Below are 15,331 nucleotides of genomic sequence, written 5' to 3' on the forward strand. Positions count from 1 at the left end.
TTATATTTTTCCAAAGGCTACAAATATTACATGGTATTGTCGTGGTTGTTTTACTTTCTTCTGTAGTTACATTTGAGATACTAAAGATAGTTGGCCAGAGGGTGTTGAATGTCATAGAACCGAGGTGGAAATGATTAGCATACGAGTATAATATAACTTTACATTTATTACACCGAAGTTTAGAAAAAAAATGTGTTAATATTAATTTTAATGTCTTAAGGATGTAAAACAGCGGCTTGGTCATCGACTCCAATTGACTGACCTGCTAATCAAACCTGTACAGCGTATAATGAAATACCAACTCTTGCTGAAGGTAGGCTCTTCAATGGAAACCTGGAATTAAAGAATTATTACTGAGTATGCACTATATTTTACATCCTTGCAAATAAGTATGCTAGCACTTGATACAGTTTGACAACATTTAGGTTTTTCATGTGCATAATGTTAACTAAAATACTTTGTTGATAGTTCATTCATAAGTTTGCAGGAACCCTCTCATATTTAACTGCATTAAGCTAAATGTGTAAAATAACTGAATATATTTAAGCAATTGACAATAAAAATAATAAGATGCTATCTGTTTTTGTTAATGGGAAAGTTGTCAATAATATAAAATTTATTCTAATACTTCAAGTAATTTGAGGATATTCATTCCAAAGAAAGTTTTCTGGTTTATTAGATTATATGTTAGCTAATCCTATTTCTTTTCAATATGCAGGACTTCCTTAAATACTCCAGGAAGGCTGCTGCAGATATAACAGAGCTAGAGGTATTGTTCAATCAAACCAATGACAAAATTAATAATTACAATGTGATGGAAGTAGTATCAATATATATTCCTCAAATGTATAGTATGATGAGATTGAATTAAACATTTAGCCAATAGAGCAATTATCCACTAAAAATCCAACAGTTCTGCACTGAATAGTCAGCACTGACCTTTTTTACATTAGTGTGTAAGTTGAGGTATTTTATGCAAACATGTACATAACTGGAAGCCCCAAAAGTATGTACAGCTGATTGTCACTATACACCAAAACTGTGTAAACCCTGATGGTTTATCAGTAATCGCAGGAGGAATTCTGCCTGGTGAATCTGTGCCAGATCAGACATGGCAAAACAGCAAATATTCATTTGAGTGAAGCAGAATACTGTTAAAAAGAAAGCTAAGTATAAAAATAAATTATATTAATTTTATTTAATTGGATTCATTTAAATCTATTTAATTGTTTTTGTGTTTTCTTCTGTTTATTTTGATTTATTAAGAGTTTTAAGATGCAGTATTATAAGTTTTCAAAATGTTTGTGAACGTTAGATACATTACTGCCTACATTAGCATCGTGGTTAAATTATTGGACTAGCCTGTGGAGTTCCAGGTCATTTATCAGCGTTCCAAACCATGGCAGCTGGGTAAATCCTGAACTTTAAGTAAATCTAGTAAGAGCAACTGGAACTTTCAGATAGTTTTAAAAACCATCTCCTTCCATGTTGAGGGGAGATTTACAAACAATATCAGTCGTTTGCCTAGTTATTTTTCGATATATTCATTCACTATTGGCTTCGGAAAGTGTTCAAGGAAACTGGTTAAATGCAGAGTCTGAAGCTGACTCTTAATTATCAATAGTAGAGCTATTATCAGAGTTGGTCCATTTTACATAGTATATAATTTAGGACAGAATTTTTTACTAGGTTCTGACTAAATGTAAGGAGCTATTATTCCTACCATTCTTCATGAAGTAATATGACTAATATAAAGACAGTTGTGAGGTTTACGAAAATTCTGAGAAAATAGTGTGTAGTAGTGTTTAAATTAGGCTGAACCCCTTTATTGGCATTGCTCAATTGTTCTACGATTTTTGCCATCTTCCAATGTGGCCTTGGCTCAAGTCTCCTGCTACTTTCTGTGGGAATCTGAAATCATTTGAAGGTTTCAGCCCACTGATGGCATCAATGCCACAACAGCAGACCTGAAGGCTGAACCAGGGTGGGAGGAACTGACCACCCAGAAGAAGCCATGGTAAGTTTAGAAAAATTACTTTGTGTGAAATCCTTGTGGACCTTGAGGGTTGAGAGAGCCACCCTGTGACTGGCTAGCTCTTGGGTCTCCTGAGACCTGGCCTCACCTTGCTCTCTCTCTACTGTAAAGCCCCATGGCCAGGAGTATCAAGTCCAATGAATGTTCCTCGAAATCCCTGGAAGCCTAATTTTCTGATCTCGTACAACTACACAGACATTTGGCCAGCTTGGTGGATACCTTTAGTCAAATGGCCCAGGCCTCTCATGCTGATGACCGTGCAGGGGATACCCTTCCGTCTTGCCACTCACTGCCCACTGCCCATTACTACTGCCCAGTGGTCATTAAAGCCACGTTGCTTTCCTTGGGCAAAGGTTGGTCAGAGTGCCTTGCAGTAATCAATTAATTAGGTAAACAAAAATATTATTGACTGCTGTATATGGAACAGCTTATTTTGGCTGCATGTACTTATATTTGGGAATGAAGGTGAGAAATTGGAGAGAAAAATAAAACCAAGGATGTGGGAAATCACTTTCAAAGAGAAAGAAAAAATTCTGACTCCAGAGGACTTTTACAAGCATCTTGCACAGAGGTATCTCTAATTTCAGCTTTTACAACCAGCAGAGAATCATATAACCAAGAAAGATGCTTTTGAAAGTGTAAAAACATTTTAGATATTATAATATGTAATTAAACCTGAAACTATTATAAGCTGTTATTTCCTTCCTTTCTTCTATATACAGAAAGCTGTGGAAGTCATGTGCATCGTACCAAAACGATGCAATGATATGATGAATGTTGGACGGCTTCAAGGATTTGATGTAAGTTTTTGTGTTCCTAAAAGTGTACAAGATTATGAACATGCCAGGTTAATTCCTATATTATTATTAGTAAAAGCATAAAACTGATCGGATTTAGAATAGTTTACCATGCTTTTTTTTTCATTATTACCATAATTATTCCTGTGATTGTAATAAATACAGTGCCCTCCATAATGTTTGGGACAAAGATCCATCATTTATTCATTTGCCTCTGTACTCCACAATTTGAGATTTGTAATAGAAAAAAGTCACATGTGGTTAAAGTGCACATTGTCAGATTTTATTAAAGGGTATTTTTATACATTTTGGTTTCACCATGTAGAAATTACAGCTGTGTTTATACATAGTCCCCCCCATTTCAGGGCACCATAATGCTTGGGACACATGGCTTCACAGGTGTTTGTAATTGCTCAGGTGTGTTTAAATGCCTCCTTAATGCAGGTATAAGAGAGCTCTCCGCACCTAGTCTTTCTCCCAGTCTTTCCATCACCTCTGGAAACTTTTATGCTGTTTATCAATATGAAGACCAAAAGTTGTGCCAATGAAAGTCAAAGAAGCCATTATGAGACTGAGAAACAAGAATAAAACTGTTAGAGAGACATCAGCCAAACCTTAGGCTTACCAAAATTAACTATTTGGAACATCATTAAGAAGAAAGATAGCACTGGTGAGCTTGCTAATCGCAAAGGGACTGGCGGACCAAGGAAGTCCTCCACAGCTGATGACAGAAGAATTCTCTCTATAATAAAGAAAATTCCTCAAACACCAGTCGACAGATCAGAACCACTCTTCAGGAGTCAGGTATGGATTTGTCAATGACCACTGTCCGCAGAAGGCTTCATAAACAGAAATACAGAGGCTACACTGCAAGGTGCAAACCACTGGTTAGCTGCAAAAATAGGATGGCCAGGTTACATTTTGCCAAGAAGTACTTAAAAGAGCAACCACAGTTCTGGAAAAAGGTCTTGTGGACAGATGAGACGAAGATTAACTTACACCAGAGTGATGGCAAAAGCAAAGTATGGAGGAGAGAAGGAACTGCCCAAGATCCAAAGCATATCACCTAATCTGTGAAACACGGTGGTAGGGGTGTTATGGTCTGGCATGTATGGCTGCTGAATGTACTGGCTCACTTATCTACATTATACAACTGCTGATGGTAGTAGCATAATGTATTCTGAAATGTATAGACACATCCTCTCTGCACAAGCTCAAACAAATGCCTCAAAACTCATTGGCCAGCAGTTCATTCTACAGCAAGACAGTGATCCCAAACATACTTCTGAAGCAACAAAGGAGTTTTTCAAAGCTAAAAAATGGTCAATTCTTGAGTGCCCAAGTCAATCACCTGATCTGAACCCAATTGAGCATGCCTTTTATATGCTGAAAAAACTGAAGGGGACTAGCCCCCAAAACAAGCATAAGCTAAAGATGGCTGCAATACAGGCCTGGCAGAGCATCACCAGAGACGACACCCAGCAACTGGTGATGTCCATGAATCGCAGACTTCAAGCAGTCATTGCATGCAAAGGATATGCAACAAAATACTAAACATGACTACTTTTATTTATATGACATTGCTGTGTCCCAAACATTATGATGCCCTGAAATGGGGGGACTATGTATAAACACTGCTGTAATTTCTACATGGTGAAACCAAAATGGCTTTTATTTCTGAAGAAGGGTTTCGGCCCGAAACGTCACCTATTTCCTTCGCTCCATAGATGCTGTTGCACCCGCTGAGTTTCCCCAGCATTTTTGTGTACCTTGGCATTTATTAAAATCTGACAATGTGCACTTTAACCACATGTGATATTTCTATTGCAAATCTCAAATTGTGGAGTACAGAGGCAAATAAATAAATGATTGGTCTTTGTCCCAAACATTATGGAGGGCATTGTAAGAGCTAGAGTAGGCCATTTGTCCGTCTTACCTGCTCTGCCATTCAGTACCGCTCTCCTGTAACAACCCAAGAACCCTTCATCTCCGTATTGTCTAAAATTCTATCAATCTTTGCTTGAATGTACTCTGTAGCTGTACAACCCCCACTGTCCTTGGTTAGATAAATCCAAAAATGTGTTTCCCTCAGGGTGAAGAACATTTTGATCATTGTGAAGAGAACTGCAGTATGAATAAGTTTATCTTCTCTTTGCTTAGGAAGATTAGGATTTGTTGATACGTTTGTGGTTCAAGCAGCTATTTGTACCTTAATTCCACACTCCAACCATTGTAATTAGATAAAACTTGATTTTCCTTTGGGCTGTGTACGCAATCCTTTTTTTAATTATATAGACAATTGATAGTTTTAATCTTTTTAAAAATCTGTGCATTTTTTCTTTGGAAATCCAGAGGTAAATGTTGTTTCTTCCTTTGTTTTCAGGGCAAAATTATAGCCCAGGGGAGATTACTTCTCCAGGACACCTTCCTTGTTGCAGATCAGGATGCTGGGCTTCTTTCACGCAGTAGAGAGCGGAGAATCTTCCTGTTTGAACAAATTGCAATATTCAGTGAACCTTTAGATAAGAAAAAAGGCTTCTCCATGCCTGGTTATTTATTTAAAAACAGTATCAAGGTAATCTAATAATCTGTTTTTTTGTGTACTAGTTACCATTTATCCTTTACAAATATATGTTGGAATTAAATTAATTCAGTCATCTTATTTGGCCTCCAATTGAGCAAAGGAACTGTCCGTGAGTTAGTGCGGTTGTGCCATTGTGGTCTCATCATGTAGCAAGTTATCCATCACAGATGTATCATGCAATCCAATCATAGATCAATAACATTTTCCAATTTGCCAGAATATTATTCATGAATTATCGTGCATAAAGTAACATAAACCCCTGGTTAATGTGACAGTGCAATGCAGATAACTCCTGCAAGTTGAAGAAAACATTTGGATTTCTGGACTGTTGAGATTATAATCAGATGTTTTATTCATCACATTTCAGTCTTCATGGAATAACTGGCTGGACCCATGTAATCACAGACGTCCACCATTATTCTAACCTAATGGAATATTTTATTTAAAAACTTTCATGCAAGTGCGAGCCTAATTTCAGAGTCTGTATAATTATCAACTGTCTGAACCTCTCTCTATAATGAGAACATTCTCTGATAATTTCCTGACTGTAAATTGTTCGCCATTAATTTTTCATTCCTTATTCTCACCTTTAGTTTAGAAAGACTGTTGTTGGGGCGATGTTATGATATTAAACATATCGGTGCATTATGGAGTAAAAATTATTTGATCTTATTATGGGCCAAAAATACAGCAGATTTTGTACCAAATGTAATTACAGGTGCACAACCTTTTATCCGAAAGCCTTGGGACCAGACACTTGTCGGATTTCGGAATTTTTCGGGTTTTTCTGAAAGGAAGCTTTTTAGCGTAGATTAGGTAGGTAGCGCGGGCGGCTTGAAAAATCTGGATCGGCTGCCTCCTCCCCGGAGACCGGGGAATCATTGTAAATCATTGCATAAATGTTAGTCGGTTATTTTGGTGGGATTTTATGTGAAGGGGGAAACTTTAATTCTTAGTCCCCTACCTGGTCGAAGAGGCGGGGAGCGGGCAATGCCTTACCGGGTCACCGTGCAGTAAGCTCCGGAGCGCTGTGGCCGCCGACTCAAAACATCGCGGAGCTGGGGGCTGCGGGCGTCCGGCCACGGGCGGCGCCGGTTGGAGCTCCGACCCCGGCAACTCTACCCCTGGCTGCGCGGCGCTCCAAATCCAGCGCGGTCCGCGGCCGGACGCCCGCAGCCCCAGCTCCGCGAATGTTGGGAGTCGGCGGCGTCGCAGCGCTGGGATACCAGCGGGGAGCGGGCAATGCCTTACCGGGTCGCCGTGCGGTAAGCTCCGGAGCGCTGTGGCCGCCGACACACAACATCGCGGAGCTGGGGCTGCGGGCGTCCGGCCGCGGGCCGTGCTGGATTTGGAGCGCCGCGCAGCCAGGGGTAGAGTTGCCGGGGTCGGAGCTCCAACCGGCGCCGCCCGCGGCCGGATTTGGAGCACCGCGCAGCCAGGGGTAGAGTTGCTGGTGTCGGAGCTACAACCGGCGCCGCCCGCGGCCGGACGCCCGCAGCCCCAGCTGGGAGTTGGCGGCCACAGCGCTCCGGAGCTTACTGCACGGCGACCCGGTAAGGCATTGCCCGCTCCCCGCCTCTCCGACCAGGTAGGGGACTAAGAATTAAAGTTTCCCCCTTCACCCCCCCCCCGCCCCCTTCACATAAAAGCCCTTCAAACTAACTGACTAACATTTAAGCAATGATTTACAGATGTTTAAGTGTCTCCCCGGTCTCTGGGGAGGAGGCAGCCGCTACAGTAGTACAGACCAAAGATCTTATAGCGAAGCTCCGCTATAAGATCTTTGGTACAGACCTGGGTTGACCGTGGGTCGTTTCGGGTCATGTTTGGCGCCAAATGCGAGCTTTGGTGTGCAGACGACATCCTGGAAAAAATGGCCGGTTTTCGGAGTTTTTCGGTTTCCGGAACTCCGGATAAAAGGTTGTGCACCTGTACCTCCCATTATTAATTGTAATAGATCACCTGTGTTATATAATTTTGCATCCATTCTTGCTTCTGCATGAATGTCCTGACTTGATGAAATGTGATTTATTGGTCTGGGTGAGAGCTTACTGATTGTGTTCTAGGTGAGTTGCCTTGGCCTGGAAGAGAATGTGGATAATGATCCGTGTAAATTTGGACTTACCTCACGATCAGCAGATGGCAGTGTGGAAATCTACATTCTACAAGCATCCAATCCTACAATTCGACAAATGTGGATCCATGAAATCAATCAAATTCTGGAAAACCAGCGCAACTTTTTAAATGGTACTTACAGATTCTTCTTCTGAAGGTTGACTTAAACATGACCTCTTCTATCTTTCTTATGTTAACTGTTCAGACTTGCACCCACTTTAGTTAATGCATGACCCACATTACACCAAGGATTAGGGTGGAATGCTGTTGTTAATTGTCTTGGGAATCTATGTCCTGGTCTTTGCTCTCACCTTTCCATAAAGTAATAACGATTATGATTTTTGTTTTAAAATGGCTTTTTCATGGATATTGGTTAATTTGTGATCATAGAATATAGGTGCAGGATTAGGCCATTCGGCCCTTCGAGCCAGCACCGCCATTCAATATGATCATGGTTGATCATCCAAAATCAGTACCCTGTTCCGGCTTTTTCCCTATATCCCTTGAGTCCCTTAGCCCCAAGAGCTGAATCTAACTCTCTCTTGAAAACATCCAGTGAATTGGCCTCCACTGCCTTCTGTGGCAGAGAATTCCACAGATTCACAACTCTGGGTGAAAATGTTTTTCCTCATCTCAGTCCTAAATACCCGACCCCTTATTCTTAAACTGTGATTGTGATCTACACCATGGTCAACAAAAATTTCATCACGTTGTTCTACTTTGAAGTGGCAACTTGTTCTCCGAAACTGGCTCGTGATCAGTATAACTCTACGTCCAAAGAATTTCCTTGCCAAAAATAACATGTGCGATCCTGAGAAATAGCTTAGGGCCACCTACTGTCAAAACCATCAGAAGACATTGAATTACTGTGAATGTCTCTGATGATCACAAGCATTCTAAAGCGAACAGAAAGTATTATAAGAAAACACAAAATAATTTGTTCACAATTAAATACTCATAGGTTAACTCAATTCATTAAACAAATGTGATTGAATCTTGCCATCTTCATGCCAACTATTCTCCATTGAAGCAGTTGCTGACCCTGTGCCTGATCTGGAAGTTGTAGGAAACTGGATTCTGACTGAAGAGTCCAAGAGGAGTTGAGTGTCAGAGTGCAATTAAATCACAGCAAAAATACATTAGAGTGTCTTGGACTTCCATGTTCACAGAGAGTAGATTTCAGAACTGTTTTGAATTTTCAGTGTGACTCGTCTTGAAAAAATGTGCATGATCGGTTTTAATTATATGTGCGTTTATGTGAAGGCTTAAATAGTATTGTATTTTTGTAGTGTGTCCATTAGAGTGTTTAATGTAAAACACCACTTCTTTAATAACAATGGGTAATTCATTATTTAGTTTTAGCCTTGTTTCCCTCGTGTCATTTTTTGCCCCTAACAGAATATCACAACTGCAGCCAAGGGGAAACAAAGTAGTCTCCCTGAGTTTGTCATTATGAGCTGCCCCGAGGAAATGCAACATGCTTCCTCCCACTTGTAAACCCCTCATCTCCAACACCATTCCACACATCAATCTGGCTGAAATAACAAACTTGATAGACTGGAAAATCAATTCTGCATACCATAGGCTGGAAAACCAATCCTGCATATCATTCTTTCATGAACTCCCCCTACTCCCCCCCCCCCCCCCCAACAGAGAATCTTTTAAGAATTTGAAAATGCAATGACTTTGAAATCTTCAAATTATTCAAAATATATTAAATAACGATTTGTACAATTTGATCTGAGAAACTGTAGAAAATAATTTAAAGTCCAATTATATGCTGTAATATTTCAGCTTTAGCTGCACACTAGCTTAATTTTTCAAAACCACAGGCACAACATTGTTTAGTAAGGTGGAGGTAAAATGGATAAATGGAGTTCAAAAACATACCAGCCATGATCAAATTGAACGACAGGGAAAGAACAAGGAGTTGAATAGCTTATTCTTGCTTCAATTATGCCATAAGTACCCTCAAAGTGTGCCAAAGCATTCTAATCTGTGCTACTGTTACAAGAAGGATGACAATCATTAATTTAACTCCTCCATAGCCAGTCTTCAGCAAATTAATCTTAAAATCACTGTGCAGGATACATCACCAAACTCCACCTGCAGTTCCTTCTTACACATTACACCTGCTTTTAATATTGTTTTTGAAATCTGTGTTAATCATAGACATAATATTACAAATACCACGTCCAGCCCTCTGTTAATAAAGTATTCGTCAACATTTAAAGGAAAGCACTAAAGATCAGCAAAGAAGTTCTGCATTCAGATAATCATGAAATATTTGAATAAGGCTGATGGTTCATGACCTTTAAGAGGGGGGAGGGGGGGGTTCTAAGCCAACATTAGTCATTCCAGCCTGGCTTCTATAATCCTCACTTTTCATTCATCCCAGCCATACAATGTTAAAATTGTCTAATTAACCTTTTTTTGGCTCCAGCTTTGACATCTCCGATTGAATACCAGAGGAACCATGTCGGCCCTAGTGGACCAAATAGCTGTAGTGGAATGAGCAGCACAAGCCGCTCGAGACCTTCTCGGATACCCCAACCCATCCGGCACCATTCCCCAGTCCTGGTCTCCTCTGCGGCCTCGGCCCAGGCAGAGGCAGACAGATTGACAGGTATGTCCGCTCGCAACCCTACCCTGGCGACACTCAACAACAGCACCCTAGATTCTGGCTGCAGCCAATCTGACAGGCACCTGGAACGAGAAGGCAGCGACAATGACTTGGAACAGATTCCCAGAACAAAAGTTCTTGAGAGCCCCAGGAAAACATTAGGATCGCACACCAATGCAGGAGATGGAAGCCTCAAGGAATTGCGTGGTAGTCTAGAAGAGAACCGGTCACCAAGAGGGAGTGTGGGCTCTCTGACAATAGCAAAGCAACGACCGGGCACCACTTCACCCCTGAGTTCACCGCTGTCTACAACGTTCCCATCCACTCCTTTCAGCAAAGAACCCTACCCTCCCAGCAGTCCTGTTCTTAAGGGCTCCTTCTGGAGCTCACACCCAGCCTCACCAGCCAGCCGTCCTGGCTCCTTCACCTTCCCGGGGGACGTGGACTCCCTACAGCGCCAGGTCCACCGCCACTCCACGCACAGCAAGGACACTGATCGCATGAGCACGTGCTCCTCGACCAGCGAGCAATCGGTGCATTCCACCCAGAGCAACGGGGTAAGAGCGGAGCACGTCTGTCCTGTGAGCTCCTCTAAAACCTTCCCACGCTCACCTTCTGTGCGTCAGTATCACTCTCCGTACTAATAATTCCTCCTGGCTCTGCAAAAACTGCTCTGTTCTGATTACTCATCTGATTACACACCTGCCTATTACTCATCGCTGTGACTCTCTACTTGTCAAGATCTTATTAAAAAACTGATCAGCCTAAACATCTACTAACCACTGCTCCTCCAACAGCCTCACTTGCAGAAGGCAAATAACAACTAACGCAGATACTTGCAAACTTCTAGCTACTCAACGTTTGGCAAAAAATAAACATCTGCTGCTTCACGTTTTCCCTTATACTCCAGCATACTGCATATATTAAAGGGCCATTTCTCTGGACTGGTAGCACTATTTTAAATTTGCTAGTTCCAACTTTCTTTTATTACCAGTTGCTGATTCAAAGCATCAACTCCCCCCACCCCCCCTCTTGTTCATCCCAGTTTCTGCTGCTGACTTTTGGAGTTCTCTGTTCAAGAATCTATCCAGCTTTACAATGTAAGACATTGAAACTGCTTAAGAGTGCTATAACATCTGAAAGTTTTAATTCAGTGGCAATCTCAGTTCTATTATTTATAAATTGCAGAGATTGTCACAAACACAATTTGTTTTTCAACATTTTGTAAATCTGTAATGCATTATTTTATGAAATGGGGCTCAATATTCCCTCACACCGAAAAAGCAATTTTATCAGATGTTTTTCCAAAATTTGTTTCATTTCCATCATTCATTTGGCTAGAACTCAGTGTATCAATTATTAATCGGGATGAAAATGTTTCACTGAGCAGTACAAAACTTTCAAAAGCATTGTCACTTACATTTTTTGCATAGCTTATTTCTTTTAAACTCTTGCATGCTCACTCTGCATTGCATGTCTCTTCAGTTTCCAAGCATGGCATTTTGGATATATCGTTAAGTTTTATTGTATTGATCCAGTTTGCTTGGAAGTGCGTGCATCTTGCTGCGTTAGCAGATGCTGAAATAATATGTAAATTCTGGCATTCTGCTCTTCCTCTATCTGTTCTAGTCTTTAACTTTCCTTTTCTTTCCTTCATCCTTGTTTCAATTTGTACGTTTTTTCTGTCTCAATTAAGGAAGCAACTTTGTACCAGTTGTGTTTAAAAAAAAAACTATTATTGTTGTATTTTGTATGTCAAAAATGGTCTTATGTAATCCACAATTAAAATGTGCAAAGTATTTGTAGTACTGATATGTGATGTAGATGGAGGTGAGGCTGTGAAATATAATGTTCCAAAATGAGAAGTCACCTTAGAGACTGATATGTGGGGATTCTTAGTAATGTGGCCTGACTTCATGCATAAACAACAGGAAGTTTAAAGCCGTTATTTTTCTTGCATGAGAATTGTTTAAAAATTCTTGCATTTAGGTCCACAAACATTGGAAAGAGAAAGATAAATGTAGTCTCCCAATGAAAGCCAAATATTTGGGCAAGATGTAGTAAAGAATACATAACAAACTGGCAGGTTTCTGCAGCACTAGGTGATGAGTTCATTTCAAATGAACGCTGGATCATTTTCTTCACTTTCTTGTTTCTACCTAATTAAAAGTTTATTATATATATAAATGACATGGACGTAAATATAGATGGTTGATTAGTAACTTTGCAGACAACATCAAAATTGAAGCAGCTTCGAACAGTGTGGAAGGCTGTGAAAGAGTACAACAGGATTTAGATCATTTACAGAAATGGGCAGAGAAATGGCAAGTGTTTATAATCTGAACAGTTTGGAGTGTTGTGCTTTAGGAAGTCAAATGTAAGGGGAAAGTATACAGTTAATGACAAGACCCCAACAGCGTTGATATACAGAGGAATCTTGGGGTCCAAGTCTATACCTCCATGAAAGTGGCATCACTATTAGATTGAGTGGTAAAGAAGATATATGGTGTGATTGCCTTCATCGATCATGGCATTAAGTGTAAGAGTCAGGAAGTCATGTTGCAGCTTTATGTGACTCAAGTTAGGTCGCATTTGCAGTTCCAATCGCCCCATTACAGAAAGGATGTGGGGGCTTTGGTGAGAGTGCAGAAGAAGCTTACTAGAATATATTAGAGGCCATTAGGCAGAGGGATGTGTGTCAGGTGCAGGCAGAGGAGATTAGTTTAACTTGGTATCATGTTTGGCACGGACATTGTGGGCCAGAGGGCTTATTTCTGTACTGTACTATTCTATGTTCAAAGGGTAATCATTTGCCCATCTTTTTGGTGAAATTAAGCATAACATAGGGGAGAGCATTTATTTCAAAACAGATATCCTCCGTTTGCCATATTAACGTGTAATTTACAGCTAAATAATTCATTTTCTGTCCATGTATAGCCTTATTCTCATTCTGTAAAAAAAAAGTGTATATAAATATTCTTTGTTGGGTATTAATGGATCCTTAGAAGTCCTGAATAGCGATGATAGAACAAATTATATAAACTGTTGGGTTTTAAAATAACAGAATGGTGGTATTTACACATCAAATTCTGTATACATATGTGGAGAAAAGTTGCACTTAAATTTAGCAGCCCTCCTTATGAAACATCCACCTGTTTTTGACTGCCTTTTGAAATGCATTGCTTTAACATAAATAACGGCTACCGTCAGGTTATGTGATTTTTATGTAGGTAAGTGATATTGTTCTTAAGTGTTCTCTCAACGGCTCACCTGATTTGTGAACATGAATTAAGGAAATCCTTACAAAACAGAAAGGTCATAGCTTTGTTCTGTTCATTGTGCTGAGTTATATGATTATACCTGGAGAAGGGTTTGGATTCAGTATTTCTGGACAAGAGAAGGGGAGGTTAGCCAATGTTCCCACTGTAAATTATCCACACATTTCTTAAATCTTAGCTCTGGTGGACACCAAGTCAGGACAGAGTTTGGATGCAGCTGTGATGCCCCTCTTTAGTGGAATGATGCATCCAGCTTCAAACATGAAGGGTTGCCACTTGTACTGAAGTAACAAAAGTGCTTGCACCCCATGAAACCATACCTCAATAAAGAATCAACTAAAAGAAGGGAAGAGAGAACATTGGTGGGAAAACAAATGAAATATTTTTTTTTAAACTAAACTGGAAAGTGCCAACACATTTTGTTTAAAGTATTAGTTCTACACTCAGATAAAACTAGACATAAAGATTGGGAAACAACAAACCTGCGAACTGTCCAGTCTTATAATTTTCTCATCTTTTATAAAAGTTACATATTTAACCCTTCAATACAATAGTCATTGTAAAGGAGCAAATCATAATTGTACAAGAGAGGCAAAGGTTGAAAATCTAAATACAGCCCTATCACAAAAGTAATATTTATAGTAGAAGCATTTTCTCTTTCTTATTTCAAGCATGAGAATCATAAACATATTTTCCAATGTGCTGTGGCCATTATTAATGTTTTACTTGTCAGTTTGTTGTATCTATTTATGTATGTCTTAATAAAACAAGACTATTTCTCACTTTATTTGAAGTTTTGCTAGCCAATGAGATCAGGTTCATTTTAGAGCTGTCTTTAAATTGTTGGTGATGGGCAGGGCTGCAAATTTATTAGTCAAATTAACATAGTAGATTAACAATTTGCACATTATTATTGTATGAATTGCTTAAGAAACACATTTTATTTTTCCAACCTTGTCTTTTCCTCCCTTGTAGAGTGAAAGTAGCAGTAGCAGTAATATCTCCACCATGCTGGTAACACATGATTACACCGCCGTGAAAGAGGATGAGATTAATGTCTGCCAGGGCGAGGTAGTGCAGATCCTGGCCAGCAACCAACAGAACATGTTTTTGGTGTTTCGGGCAGCTACTGACCAGTGCCCTGCAGCTGAGGGATGGATTCCTGGCTTTGTACTAGGTCACACAACTATTATAATCCCAGACAACCCTGAAGGAACATTAAAGTTAGTCTGTTTTCATTTCTAGTGTGGTTGTGTAACTCTAAATTGTCAATATCTCAGACAATTTGTTGCAACTCATTACTTGCAAATATGAAAGAAAGATTATTGCATTTGGTGGAAAGTGGATAAAGATTCTTCGATTATTCCCAATTTTGTCTCTCCTGAAGTGTAACACCATGGATGTTAGTAGCCTGCTGGTAACTGATGCAAGTAGCTATACTTTATACAAGAATCCAGACTGCCAATATTGGCAGTGTGGTGAGGGCGGGAGAAGAATAATTCTGTACGAAAGATCTGCAGATGCTGGTTCACAATGAAGATAGACACAAAATGCTGAAGTAAGCGGGTCAGGCAGCATCTCTGGAGAAAAAGAATGGGTGGCATTTTGGGTCGAGACCCCTATTCATTCTATTTATTTCGAAACCTAAACCCAGCTCTCCCCATTCCCAGGAACCACACCTTCACAGTTTCTAATGGTGGTCACTGGATGGTAATCAGAATCAGGGGCTTGAATATTTCCTTTCCCATTTTTAGTCCAAGAGAACTGAGGCTAATGCAATTGCATTAACTAAGATCAACTTCCTTAGCACATGCTGTGGATTGAACCTGGAACTTTCCTTGTCCCTTAGTCCACGTCTGATGCCACAATTTCCTACTGAGTGACATAGTAACCATTAAT

At 40.1% G+C, this 15,331-nt stretch overlaps 1 protein-coding gene across 6 annotated transcripts in view; it reads left to right on the plus strand.

The window, feature by feature from the left end:
* The window catches only part of trio (trio Rho guanine nucleotide exchange factor), a 341,131-nt gene that overhangs the window by 293,656 nt on the left and 32,144 nt on the right, over nucleotides 1-15,331 (plus strand). For 5 of the 6 annotated variants that reach the window (XR_004416575.1, XM_033048380.1, XM_033048401.1 and 2 more), the window contains 7 exons: nucleotides 221-313; nucleotides 719-769; nucleotides 2,758-2,835; nucleotides 5,216-5,407; nucleotides 7,483-7,663; nucleotides 9,975-10,711; nucleotides 14,408-14,655. Coding sequence is in view for 5 of the 6 variants with exons in the window: in XM_033048380.1 (XP_032904271.1) it covers nucleotides 221-313; nucleotides 719-769; nucleotides 2,758-2,835; nucleotides 5,216-5,407; nucleotides 7,483-7,663; nucleotides 9,975-10,711; nucleotides 14,408-14,655 (1,580 nt within the window). In the remaining variant the exon portion in view is untranslated. Of the gene's footprint in view, nucleotides 1-220; nucleotides 314-718; nucleotides 770-2,757; nucleotides 2,836-5,215; nucleotides 5,408-7,482; nucleotides 7,664-9,974; nucleotides 10,712-14,407; nucleotides 14,656-15,331 lie in introns of those variants that run through there. The other variant, XM_033048420.1, reaches the window with a different exon arrangement.

The sequence above is a fragment of the Amblyraja radiata genome, chromosome 2, assembly GCF_010909765.2.
Source record: "Amblyraja radiata isolate CabotCenter1 chromosome 2, sAmbRad1.1.pri, whole genome shotgun sequence".
Classification (NCBI taxonomy): domain Eukaryota; kingdom Metazoa; phylum Chordata; class Chondrichthyes; order Rajiformes; family Rajidae; genus Amblyraja; species Amblyraja radiata.